The sequence below is a fragment of the Cicer arietinum genome, chromosome 3, assembly GCF_000331145.2.
Source record: "Cicer arietinum cultivar CDC Frontier isolate Library 1 chromosome 3, Cicar.CDCFrontier_v2.0, whole genome shotgun sequence".
Classification (NCBI taxonomy): Eukaryota; Viridiplantae; Streptophyta; class Magnoliopsida; order Fabales; family Fabaceae; genus Cicer; species Cicer arietinum.
This window is the reverse complement of record NC_021162.2, coordinates 64,900,467-64,915,521: the sequence shown is the minus strand read 5'-3', so window position 1 is coordinate 64,915,521 and position 15,055 is coordinate 64,900,467. Positions and strand designations below refer to the sequence as shown.

Here is a 15,055-nt window from a genome sequence, read left to right as displayed (position 1 = left end):
TACTAAATAAAATTGTTAAGTTTAAAATTGATCCATTATATTATCATTGACACAAATTTTATATATCAATGTGTTTAATATATGTCAAGAGATAATAAGGTTAGTTAAGAGAGTAGAAGGATAAGAATATGAAAAGATGAAATGAGATATAAAAGTTTTACTTAGTTCATAGGATATCAAAGTTTTACTTTGTGCTTATGGGAATAGAGTGACAAGAAGATGAAAAGTTATACCTCCACTCACATTATATTAATATACTAATATTTACTATTTCAAAAAGAAAATACATGTAAAAAACTAAATAAAATAAACGTACTAATTTTATATAGGGTTAATAGTTTTTTAGGTCGATAATATCTTTTATAGAGAAATATTATTAATTAGTACATATGTAAAGAAACATAAATGTTAATAGCCGAAATTAAACTCTAAACTTTTTGCATATAACTTTTAAGTGTTCCTAATTAATTAAATCATTGGACCTCCGCAGACAAAAATAGCATTTTCGTTAGTATATATCTCTTAGGGTTCAAAGCAAACTCTTTGTGGTCGTTGAAAAAGAAGAAAAAAAAACTCCAAAAAGAAAACTAATAACAGCTTTAGAGAAGTTTGGCCAAGTATATTGGAGAGTTGGAAATAAAAATTGACAACTAAATTATGAGAAAAATTGCATAATGGTACTTAGTGATAGTTTTAATGTTAATCTTAAAGTAGTATGTGTACTGTTTATACCTTTGTCCCTAGTCTTATATTTACAGTTCATTTCATTTATTTGCAACTTTCTTTCCTATGGGTAAGGATTCTCTACCTTTGAATCTTCTATCTTTTGTGACTTTGTATCTATCTCTCTCATCTAAATAATTTTTTATGCTTAAATTTAATCACCAATTTTACTCTAAAATACACTAAAGTCACCAATTTTATGCCAACTTGCTGCATCCTCAGCTTTCCAATGGGATATTGGTATATATTTATGTTCTTCATTGCTAGGTGAGTGAACCAAAGTATGCCACCAGCCATGAGATCAAGCAGAGAATCCAAAGTTGAAGTAGCTGTAATAATTGAATATGATTAGAAAAATTATTGATTTGTAAAATAAATTTGTAAGTTTTATAAGTAATATTTTATTTATTATAAATATAGTTATCTTATAATATTACTTTATTGATTTGTAATAATTGAATATGATTAGGAAAATTAAAATGAGGGAAAATTATGTTTATCACAATCATCTAATTTAATTTTTAAAATAATTTGTAAAATTCATATGATAACTTATTATACAGGATAATTGTTTCACCCATTGTACTTTGATTGTTAATTTATTTTTCAAACATATAACGGTATTTGTATTTATTTGACGAAATAAAATATAAAATACAAACCCAAAAATAAAATGTAAAAATTTATAAATATGATTTACTATTTAATATTTTTTTATTTTAAAAAAATGTTAATGTTGAATTATATTGTAGCGTAGTCTAAATTTATTTGTTTTATTATTATGATGTTTTAATTGCGAGCATGAGAAGTTGTTGTAAAAAAAAAATTATTGAATATATTTACTTTTTTAATAACTTTTCATATATTCATATTTTATGATTATTTTTAATAAATTTATGTATTTTCTGTCGAATAGAGTATATATTTTTATTTTATAAATGATTACTAAAAAAATGGATTGACATTAATGAGTAATTTAATTTTTAACGTATAAAATCATTACTCACAATAAATGAAATAACATAATTGTTCATAAAAGCAAGATTAAATAAAGAACATTTATGTTGATATTTATGAGTGATTAAATGGGTTTTTTTTTATTGAATTTAATTACTAATAATATAAATTATTACCATTGGTAAAAGACTAATAATATTATAAAATAATATTATAAAATAGTTTATAAATTTATTATAAAATAACTTATAAAATAAATAGTTTGTGCAATTGAATTATAGTTATGTTGATATGTACCAAAAATACATTTTATTAAAAAATAATTTAATTTTATGCAATACTTAAATTTTCATTTATTTTTAACATTAAAATTATTATTATAATAAGGAAAATTAAAATAAAAAATAGCATTCAATTATAAATATATAATTTAATTGATAAAAATTTAGTGTTAACATATTTTTTTAAAACACATATAAATAGTAAACTTTTGTTCATTATATTTTTTAATATATTCATATATTATAATTTTAAATAAATTTGTGTATTTTAATAATTGGAAGTAACTTTTTTAATAATTTTTCATATATTCTTATTTTATGATTATTTTCATAAATTTATAAATTAGTGATTGAGAGAGGAGAAATGAGGAGAGGTTCATAGCTTTTTTGCTGACGTGGAAAATATTTGTATATGTGGATGAAATAGAATGAGGTGGCATTCGTGGGTGAGGTGGCATTCAGTGTCTGTTTTTAAATATATATAATAGATGCTAAATTTTAATTACTATAATATAATAATATTCTAATGATATATTTATTAACTTAGAGACCAACTTTTGTCTTATGTCTGGTGTTATATCAAATATCGGAAAATTGATATATTTTGTTATTATTAAATTAAATAATTAATAATTGAATACTCTGTTATTTATAAATGAAATTGAATCGTATTTTTTCTATGATTATATTTTATTATTATTTATTTTTAGTGAAAAATAGAAGAGTAAAAAATACAATAAAATATTATTGAGTTCAACCTCCTACTAATATTTTAAAATTTTGACCAACTAATCTTGTACTTAAGAAACCTCTATTTTCTAGAGAACCATAGATATGTTTGTTTTTAAAAACTATGATCACCACATTAATACTAGAGTATAAGATGAACAAGTAAATAGTATAATATAGTATATATATATAGTATAAATATATATTTAGTATATAATTTATTAAAATGACTATAATATAGTATATAATTTATTTAAATTTACATAAGCATATTAATTAATAATAGTAGTATAGTATAATTTAACATAGTAATGTATTATATAATATAGAAGATGTTCTTATAATAATTAATTATTTACAATATAGCATTTTTTTAATTAATTATTTAATACATCTCGTAAGAAGTACATCATATTATATAATATATTATGCTATTTTAATTAATTAACTAATATAATATGTTATTTCAATTAATTAATTATTATAGTATAAAATACTATTAATTAATTAATAGTCTAATTTATTATATGTTATTTTATTTAAACAGAATCGATGTATTTGACACTAAAAAGTTCAATATTTAAAATATTTTTAATTTATTATGTGTTATTATGAAAAATATTGTATGTATTTGACACAAAAAGTATAATTTTAAAATTTGTGCATATCAGATTTTTCAAAATTTTACAAAAAATGAACCCGTTGATTGAACCCAGGCCAATTAATTAGTAAACGGTATTTTTAGAACGTTGAGGTAGGTTTGACACTAGTGTTAGTATATACGTGTGTATGTAATATGTATGATATGGAAGCAAAGCAGTGTAAACGCTCGAATATCCAAGTCATTTGTTTGACCGGCGATTAACAGAATCTCCATCACTTGCGACTTAAACAATGGCCACCCATTTTTTGTCTTTTTACATTTCTATCCACACTAATACTATTTTATATTTCCAACAAGCCCATTGTATACGGATTCAGTTTTTATTTATTTATTTATTTATTTATTTGACTTATGCTTAAATGTATGTATTTCTTTGCCAATAAAATAAATTTGCATATTAAGAACAAAAAAAGTATGCCATAATAATTTTTACTAATTATCTTGTGAGTTAGTTTGAGTATAAAGAACAAAAAAAACATTATGTTCGTACATCAAAACTATAAATAAATGTTAATTATTTTTATTATATTTAAGTAATGTTTTATTATTCTCTAGGTACCCTCTAATTAATTTAAATTTTATTTTTTAATAGTCATATTATTCTCATAAAACAAATTCTTAACTTTTCACGAGGGATAATTTGAGAAATATAATTACTTATTTTTTTTAATTATTTTAAAAAAATTAAAATGTGTTTAATTATTTTTTATGTAAAAAAATATTTTTCTTAAGAGGTGCAAAATAAAGTATAAACAAAAAACAAAAATCATTTACATATAAAAAAAAATTAAAAAATATTATAGGATACAATGCACATCACCCGATATGATCTAATATATTGCAAATAGCCATGAATATCATCATAGAGGACTCATGTCACAACTGCATACAATTGAAATAATTTTAAATGATTCATAACAATAATTATATGGATGGATTAATTAAATATTCATTCATATAATATTAATAAATTAATTTATTAAATTTTATTAAATTAATTGTGAATAAATAAAATATCTAAAAAAAAAATATTAATGGATGATGAATGCATGACTTGAATCCACCTATTATAATCCAAACAAAATCAATTCGATCTATCTTTTAAGGAAATAAATCCATCTACTTGCCCCACCTTACTTTCCTGGCATACACTGCATATTCTTTTCTTTTTATAAAACATACACTGCATATTCTTAGAATAATTAGCAATAATAATATTCATTTTTAAATGATTCACATAGTTTATCTTGTAAAATTCTTTAAAAAATAAAAATACATTAGAAATACCAGTTTTCAATTTATATATTTTCAAATAGTATTAAGGTAACTAAGAAATTTCCTTTTCTATTTAAATTTAAGAAAGATATTAATAAATGTCTTTGAGACACTTACTAAAGAAACAAATATAAAAGAAAGTTGTAAAATTATTTCCTTGTTGTATATTTTATCAAGTGTTTTAACTTAAGAATAGTTGTTAACATTAACATAACATTTAATTTAATACAAAAGTTATTGAGCAGAATTTAATAAGAAGCAAGAGGACAATTATGGAATTACAGAAAAGTGACTGCATAGTGCAAACATTGAAACAATGTTGGGTTTTAACGAGGTAACATCATCATTACATTCCTTGCCTCGTCACACATTCCTCTCTCTCTCTCTCTCTCTCTCTGCAACACAACAAATTCACTTTGAACGTAGCACACAACAACCCTTCTCTTAAAGGACTCTGCTTTCAAAACTCACTCACTTTAATCATCCATATTCATATTATCTTCTATCACAATGCAGGTTTACACTTCTACTATTTTTTCTACGAATTCAAAATCCCCTCTTTTTTCGTTTTTATTTTTGTAACTTGAGTCTTATTTGGTTTTCACTTTCTGGGTTGGTCTCTTTTTTCTTCAATATTTCAGACAAGGACAGTTCAAGTGAAGCAACTTTCAGATCTAGCTACTGAGAGGGAGATTCACGAATTCTTCTCTTTTTCTGGAGAAATCGAGCACATTGAGATCGTAAGGTGGGTAATTTCATCACCAAAATTCACTCTTGTTTTAATTTGCCTGTACCCCTTTCGTTCCTTAATTTCAATTTTGGTTTGTTTCAATCTTAGTGCCTTTTAAGGATGCTGTTGCTTATAAAGGAAAAGTTGGAGGGTTAAAAAACAAATAAATCATGGGTTGCTTTTAATTTTGAGTTTTTATGATTCAAAATTGCTTTAATTAAAACAAAATAGAACAAAGCAGAATAGAACAGTTATAAGTTTTTGTTTTTTTGTTTATAAATTTTTGTGAGGGTTACGTATGATGCTATGCAAAGTATATTGTAAATTGAGTTGCCACAGTTCAATAATCTACTTTTTTTCTCCTTTTTTTTAGCTAATAAAAATAATTGATAATAAACTTCATGATTTCTGTTCTATAGTTTTGAATTGAAATAATCTGTGTGTTGAATTTAGCTCTTGAAACTTGCAGCTTTTTAAATTTATTTTTTACTTGTTTGTTGAGAGAAGTTAAATCCATATAACGGTTGCATGTTTTGTGTATGCTTGTTGCAGTGAATATGGGAAACCAAAGACTGCATTTGTGACATTTAAAGATCCTAGAGCGCTTGAAATTGCATTATTGTTATCGGTAATGTCTCTTCTCTTTCTATAATTTTGTTAGTGGAGCTGTGTCTATTGTCAAGTTTGATTTTTAGAGTCATTTTGGATAAATTTTTCAACAAAAGCTTGTCCGTAAGTGAAGTTGAAATGATCCTATCAAATGATTATGAGTCTTCTAACTAATTGCTTTTTGCATATGTTGAAATTAGTGTCTGTATCTCAACGTTTTCAGAAGCTCTATTATCCAACTTCTTCATAACCTAAACTTATAAGGCCATTTACTGTTTGCTAAGAGTTAGATACTTATCTCAATCGAGAAGCTCCCATAAGACAGAGGCTAATCTAAACTGGATTTTAGTCATTATGAAAATGGCTATGTCAACAAAGAGTACAGGTTTTCATTTGGTGTATAGTTTATTTTTGTCCTTCATGTTGAAAAAATGTTCCATTGCATATTTAATAAGGATAATTGGACATTGAAGTGAACCCTTTTGACTTTTTTTGAACTTTTAAGATCAAATTTGAGTTGGTCATTTGAAAATCAGAAAGTGAAAACTCTTGTATTTTAGTTAATTAGGCTTTATGCTAACATTCATTTGATAGGACAGATTCCTTGCTCTTAAAATTACAGATTAAAGTCTAACTTTTTTTCACAGTAGAACAAGAGAAATAATTCCTTATCTGTGTTTTTTTTTTGGATATCTTTTAGTAGTATTATTGAGTCCATAACTTTTTATTTCTCACCTCTTATATTTTGACATGATCAAGTATTGATATTGAGTTTGAAACTTATTTGTGTTATATAAGCCTCTATACTTCGTGGCTTGTGAGAGTGAAACTTTTATTGTCTTTATATCAGGGAGCAACAATAGTTGACCAAATTGTGAGTATAAGTCCAGCTGAGAACTATGTTGCAAATCGTGCAATGCAGGTAAGTGTACCAAATACCAATAGCTCCTATATCACATGTACACATATTGATATAAATAGGTACTTATCAAAAGTAATTTATGTAGGAAGTAAGGGTGGCGGAATATGCTATAAATGTTGCTCCTTCTGATGACGATGCATTGAATATTGAGGTAAAGACCAAATACAAATTTAAGTTTTTGCATGATCAGTTTTCCTAATGAACTATTCTCCATAAGCATCTGGAGTTAGCTAAAAAGGTTGTGAAATCATTTTTATGATACCTAGTGCTTTATTGGTTCATTTGATTGTGTTTTAAATGTACCGGATTAATTTGACATTGCATTTCCAACAACTGCTTGAGAAGATGGTTCGATATTCTTTTTAGAAGATAATATTAGTAACATTCTAACTATTTTTATGGCTTCTTGCATTGTGTCCGTTTTTCATCACTAATAATCTGGGCCGTACTTTCTATTCATTTTGTAGCTAGAACATGATTACTACAACAGTGCACATTGTGTTTTTGTGATTGAGCTTATGGTCTTCTGTATTACATCTCTTTCAGGGGGAGAAACTGGGTTCAACCAATGGAAGAGTTTATCTTAGTAAAGCACAAGATGTAGTTACAAGTGTGCTGGCCAAAGGATCAGCGATAAGGCAAGATGCGGTGAACAAAGCTAAAGCATTTGATGAGAAGCATCAGTTGACTGCTAATGCATCTGCAAAGGTCAGTTCTTTTGATAGGAGAGTTGGACTGACGGAGAAATTGACAGTTGGACTTTCTGTAGTGAATGAGAAAGTGAAGTATGTGGATCAGAGGCTACATGTTTCAGATAAAACAATGGCAGCAATATTTGCAGCCGAGAGGAAGTTGAATGATACTGGATCAGCTGTCAAAACAAGCAGGTTTGGTTGAATATGACACTTTATCTTCGTTGAAGCATCTACTTTCTGATTTCTACATTAAATTATGACTGTGTAGTATTATCCAATTGGGTGATGGCAAAAAGAAATTTAGGTGCCTATATAGTTGGAAAAAACATTTTCCATTTTCATTTTTAATTGCAAACCGCCCTTCGTTTTCACCACGTTTCCTGTTTCTGTAGATTTGTTAATGAAATTGCTTAAACAACTGTTTTTCCACTGATTCCTACACAAACTTTTGACAAAAAGAAACAAAGTGGAAATGATGGAGTTTTGCAATTAAAATGAAAACTACAAGCAGAAATAGAAAACATTTTTTCATACCAAGTCGATGTTTCTATATTTCCGGAGTTGGAGAGTAATGACATGTATCACATATTCGTGAATCTTGTGGCTGAATTTCACCCTATGAATTTGGATGTTGATGATAAAATGTTTGCATGTTACTGAATGGTTCTCATCCTCTGCAGATATGTGACTGCTGGAACAGCATGGTTAAATGGTGCTTTTAGCAAGGTGGCAAAGGCCGGCAATGTTGCCGGCACAAAAACTAGAGAAAAGTTTAATATCGCTGTTTCGAACTTGACAGCAAAGGTTGGACACATGCTCTTGCCATGTCATACTAAAGATAATAAAAAATTTATAAGAACATCTATATATATTGTTACTTTAAATCTTCAACTAAAATTTGAATCTGATTGATTGAATCTTTCATTCATTGATGCAGGAACCCTCTTTGGTTGTGTAGGCCCGGATTTTGTAATCAAGGTCTCAAGGGAAGATCTCTTTCAGAGCTGTTGTGTGTTATAAAGGGTTTGGTCTTTTGAGATCATGCACTGATTTCTTTCTGTCCTTCAACAGTTCAATGCTTGTAGTAGCAACTATAGTGATTCAATTCAATCCAATTTTTTGTATTCTTTTAACACTTGGTGTTTTAGCTGTGTCTGTTTTCTATGTAATTGGTGATTTTGCCTTTTTTTTTTTCTCTTTAGTTTTTGTCAATAGGAAATTATAGGTGTGATGCAATTGTATTTCTTTTTTCAGAGTTGAAAAAAAATTAGATTTGTTGTGCATGTAAGATGACATCTTGTTTTGTTATCAACACTTCAAATATTTCTGTGGGAATTTTTTTTTATCTTCTAGGTTACATTACATTATTTAATTGCTTTACTGGTATAAAACATGAAAATTGTATACTATTATTAGCTTAGTTCTTTTTTTACTTTTCTATTGATATTTTAAAAAATGAACATGGACCATCAATTTAGGAACTCAGTCAACTATATACTTTTGATTATGCTGTTACTAAACACAATCATTAGGGTCCTTCCATGTGAAATAATGGAAATCAGTATACTCCTCTTTTGACCAACGTGATGGCTGCTGTCGCCAGGAAAAGACAACTTTAAAAAAATCATCATAGTTTTATATTTAGCTGGTGTAATTTAACTTTTGTTATTTTAATCAATAATCTGTTTTTGTCATTATCTATGATATAAAATAGGAAAATGCTAAGAGTAACAATAATCTGTTTCTGTGTAATTGTTACTTTGGAGTTTTAAAAAGTTAAAATTTTCACTCAAAATATCCTTTTTATTTTTTATTTTTTTTATTTTTTAACAAGTGTCTTATCCAATACTCCTTCCATCAATGCAAATTAAAATAATATTTTTAAAATTGTATATATAATATAGTAAAAAAAATAATTAAAATTGAATTGAAACTTATGAATCACATTTATTTTGAGATAATTCTTTTTCTTCTAAAATAACATTTATTGTATAGGGATGGAGCATAAATTTAAAAGTTGTGATTAAATGCTCTAAAGTGATTGAATTCTTGATTGAGACATTATTTTACTATAATTGTTCATTCACCCTCTAAATACTTACTTAAAATGTAATTGGATTAAAACTTCCAATAATATTATTAATCTCATTTTTCATTGTTAAATTGAACTTTTACTATCTAATCTTAGAATTTGGAAAAATGTATGAGAATTGAGGTAAGCGGGAAGAGCATCGACCTTCTTGTATTATTCTTCTAACATTGGTGGCAATTTATTCAGCCTCTTTAATTGAATACTATAGTACTATGTCCCACAAGTCCATATCTAGAATTATGGAGAAGTCATAAAGCTATAGCTAGCAATGGTGGGCCACTTTACTCCAAAAGAATTGTGGATCCTGTCAGTCTTTTGAGTATTCAAAATCATACTGAAGATATTTTGAACTGAAGATATTTTGAACTATATTTTATTTGTTAAATTAATCTCAAAATATATATATATATATATATATATATATATATTTTGAAATTAGCGGGCTTTTTTCTTCAATATTCTATATTTAAAAAAAAAATTAAATTATTATTTTTTAAATTATATATTAAAATATTTCTTTTTTTCCTTTACAAACCGCTTTTACAAACGACGACTTCATTAAGAAAGTCCGCGTTTAGAAAAATGATTTTTTTAAACAATTTTTTTTTAAATTAATTTCTTATTAAATTAATAAAAAAAAATATAATTAATATAATTTATAAAAATACATAAACACAAATTTTAAATTGCATACATAGACTAGAGTTGTCTGTAATATTTGAACAATGTTTTGAATATGATCAGTTAATCGACATAGTCCGTATTTTTTTGGTTGGACGGAGAAGACTGAACTTGACGGAGATGACTAGACTGGACAACGAGGATCTTCAGATTTAATGTGTACTATGTCAGTTAACTAGTCATACTCGAAAATATCGTTTAAATGTTACATGCAACTCTAGTCAATCTTAATTTAAAATTTGTATTTATATATTTTTATGAATTATATTAATTATATATATATATATATATATATATATTTGTTAATTTAAAAAAATAGAATTTTTTTTTCGAATTTTTTTTAAAAGAAATCGTCTTTGCAAACGCGAGGTTCCTTAAGGAAGTCACAATTTTCAAACGCGATTCATAAGAAAAAAAAAAAATAGATATTCTGATATTTAATTTTAAAAAGGGAATAGTTTGATAATTTTTTTTAAAATACAGATTATTTGAAAGAAAAAAAAACCGAAATTAGCATTGAAACATGTGACACAAACTAATTTAACTTGTAAACAAATTATTTTGGAACTTTAAATATAATTTTCACCATTTCAGAATTAAAATAGAGGTGTTCGGAAATGAACAGTAAAATAGAGGTGTTCGGAAATGAACAGAACTAGTACAGTGGTACCATGTAGGGCTGTTCATGGTTGGTTTTTTAAAAAAACCAAATCATATCCATTTTAAAACCAATATATGGATTTAGATTTGTAACCAAATCCATTATTTGGTTTAAAACCGGTTATAAAACCAATTGTAAAATTAGTTATGGTTAAATAACCGGTTTATAATTAAGCAACCGATTTTGAAAATTTTAATTTTAAAATCGTTTTTTTTTTTCAAAATCGGTTAACATTTGATTATTTTTTTAAAAAATCATTTATTCATAGTTTAAAAATTGGTTATTTCAAAAAATCGATTTTTTTGATAAATTTTTTTAAAAAAATTCTCACCAAATTTTTCAAGAAATTTAAAAATTTCGATTTAAAATTTTTTTGAGAAAAAAAAGTTGTTTTTATTTATTTTTTTCCGATAATTTTTCGAAAAAAAAAATTCAAATTTTTTTCAATAAATAAAATCTCAAAATTAACAAAATATTAGTAGTGGATAAAAAACTAAATTCAAATATAAAACAAAAGTGGTTATCCAACCGTTTATAAATAAACCTGATTATAACCAAATGATTTTAACCGGATATTTAAAATGGATTTGGATCCGGTTTTGGATTTGGGCCACATAACCCGGTTTTTTGCACAGCCCTAGTACCATGCATCAAATGATCAAATCTAAAGCTATTCCTAGGAGAGTTTAGTAGACTTACGGCAGGAGGCTAGTTAATGCCTAAGCAAAAAAAAAAATTGAGTTTTCATAAAAAAAGAGTTAAAGCTAATGGTATTATTGTTGGGAACTAGATAGCTAAAAATACTGAGATCAAATACTCATATCATAAATGTGCTTAATATACCAGTAAAATAAAATAATTGATGAGATCAAATATTTGCCAATGATTTGCACAAGAGTATGTGAAGAATGAACAAATATAAATTTACACAAATATATTTAATTATGGGTAGACAGACACACATAAACATGAAAATCAATGAGTCACACAAACAAACCTTGGACAACAATCATTCAACCAACAACATTAACACATATACATCAATATGAGGCACATGCCTTTCACAACAGTCATTCAGCCAACAAGATTGTGGTCCCAGTTTCAAAATTTTGATTTTGAACATTATTGTTCAATCTTGTTCAGATTTTGAAGAAACCGGATTTTCACTTACATTGCACATTGCTTTGGATGAATGTCAAAAACTTGTTTCCAGGTTTAGTCATTTTGATTATTTCAATTTACTTTACTTTTACTTTTACTTTCACTTTTTGACATGAAAGTGGTTAGAGCTGTGCATGGTTCGATTAATTGAACCAAATGAACTGCTCCATTTTATGACTAACTTCCATCCTAAATTATTCTACTCATTGATCATTGATGATCTTCAAGTGTTATTCTTTCTTTTTCATCCATCTTTTTTCAAGGATGAATCACCTTCCTTTACTGTTCTTCTATGATCACATATTATTTGTGTTCTTGAAAGTCATGTGTTCTCTACCCTTTCAATAAATAGATTTTTGTTGCATTCTCATTGTAAATCTACCATTAATTAATTTATCTGTGATTGTTACTGCTCATCATAATACTTTCTGCAATTTAGTTGGAACATAATTGAAGCTTTCTTATAAAATTACATATATTTTTTTCAACAAACAAGCAATTTTATTGAATCCTTTCAATAACTAATTAACAAATAAAAAATATATTTATGATTATCATTATCAACATGCATACTGGAACCTAATACAGATAAACCAAGTTTGTATCTCTCCATTATCCAAATCTATCAGTCAAAGAATACAAAGTGAAATTGAGATACTTATTCAATCGTGTAATTAATTAAGTAGAAATTATCGTCAGCTGAACGAAAACAAATTGCAAAACGAAAAGCGAAAGAAAACTGAGATGAGGGAACAAGAGCGACACAATCCAAAAATGAAAAGTGAGGCCCAAGGGAGCTAAGCGGGTCGGGTTCAAAGTACGGTAGAGCACTTTATCCGCTCCACAGGTAAAATTTTAATTTTAAACTTTGCTGAAATTAGATATATATAATTATTTTTTTAACTTTTTTTTGAATGATTTCTTAAATATGTTTAGAATTCCTCAATAAAAATTTAGAATTTTTAATTTAGAATTAATTAAATATAGTTTTTTTAAATATAAAATCAAAATTTGTGACCATTTTCTGTGAAAGATTTTTTTAAATTATTGTACATACATTTGCAAAAGTTCATTCAAAAATATATATCGATTTAATAGTAGAAATCAAAATAGCATACATGATGACCAAAAAATTATATTTTTATTTTATAATGACTAAAAGTAAAATGTTATAATTTTATAAAAATTAAAAACGTATTTAACATTTCTTTTCAAAGTAAATATTAACCTATATTTCAAGGACATCAAATGTATTATAATTTGTGCATTAAATTTTTAAAAAATTTAAAATTGTTTTTTAGAAAGAAAAAAAACTATACTTTTGAAATCTTTAATAAATATCTTAAAAACATTAGTGATAAAATCTTGAATAGACATCATAATTTTGTTTAGATGTTTAGATGTATGCATCTTCACGACACAAATCTGTGTTTTAATTTCGTATGTACACAAACATTTATTTGTGCGAAGTTGGGGTTTAATTTTGTCACATAATAACAAGTTATCAATACATTCTTGCTTCAAGAGTTGCAAGTGTTGTCCATAATTCACATTAAATATAACGTTCACTCCCACCTATCATTTTAGATATATTGTTTGTATATTAGCTTCAACGTTTTTATCAACGTGAAATTAACAAAGTAGAATTTCGATTGCTTTTATCAAAGCATTGTATACGTGGTCACAATCACAGAAGAAGCAAACTTTGTATAATAAAAAACTCTCCCAACTTTTGTAATTCCCCACGAAAGTTATATTGACACTCGTATGCTATAGGGTATGTAAATCTTGTTGAGGGGACGCCCACAACTTCTAATATTAGTAGATGCAAGATCGGTGGTAAAATGTGAAATCAAAACATTGATACGGAGTCTCCAATTAGGCAGATTTCAAAATTTTTTTGTATATTATATTTAAATTTTAAAAAATTGTATTTATATATATTGACCACTTTAAAATTTTATATTTGCATTTTATGGACAAAATAAATATCAATTTTTTAAACGGAGACTATCCTTTCTTAAACTAAACCTAATTTATCTCAATTATCATCTTCTCTCACCACATCAAATATTAGAATCTTGAATCTTCATGTTAGAGTATTTTTGATGTTCAGGTTTTGCGATTTACTGATTTAAGAACTTACTTTGTTTGAAATGATTGATTTACTAATTTTTAGAAACTCATTATATGTTAGGATTTAATCTCATGTTATGATTTTAGATTTTAGGAACTCGTTACTGTTTTACAAATGGTACTAATAGATTGTTTGTCGAACATTGCAGAGTTGATCATTAGCTGACACAATTGTAAAAAATTATAGTTTTTTTTTTTTCTTTCAGTATGTCTCTTAGCACGAAGATTAGTATTAGTTTGATGATGTTATTTAAAATTTACTTATTTTGATGAATTTAAATAAAATAGTTTGAGTTTTTGATATTTCATTAGCTAAAAGTATAATATTTAGAAATAATTTTAATTTTTAAAATTTCATTTTTAATAGGGGTCCAATATTTTAAATTCGTACAAGACCTCCAAAAACATTAGGACGCATTGGATACTTGTATCTATTAGTTTTGTATGAATTGTCAATGATCAATAACACAAGAAATATGTTTGATAACTTGATTGAGTCTAGATGCGTTCAAAATATGTATCTCACAATATTAATTTGAGTCCTCACTCCTATTTGTACACACATATTTTTCACTTTTTGTTAACTCTATTAGATGTTGTATATTTGTTCTAAGGCCTCTCAAAATTGATCGATACACGCTTCATTGCCTATAAATTTGGGTGATATTAGTTAAGTTGTTGCACCTTTTGATCTTGCAATTTGAGTAATATGTATATGAGTACACCATGGTACTTTGTT

General features: G+C 26.0%; 1 protein-coding gene across 1 annotated transcript; it reads left to right on the top strand.

Moving 5' to 3' along the window:
* Positions 1-4,983: 4,983 nt before the first annotated feature.
* LOC101488266 (binding partner of ACD11 1) lies at positions 4,984-8,930 on the top strand. Its single transcript, XM_004493132.4, has 8 exons — positions 4,984-5,145; positions 5,271-5,374; positions 5,912-5,987; positions 6,819-6,890; positions 6,976-7,041; positions 7,437-7,777; positions 8,266-8,389; positions 8,523-8,930. Exons 1-8 carry the CDS (start codon positions 5,140-5,142, stop codon positions 8,541-8,543), a joined length of 810 nt encoding a protein of 269 aa, XP_004493189.1. The 5' UTR covers positions 4,984-5,139; the 3' UTR covers positions 8,544-8,930.
* The last annotated feature ends 6,125 nt before the right edge of the window (positions 8,931-15,055 follow it).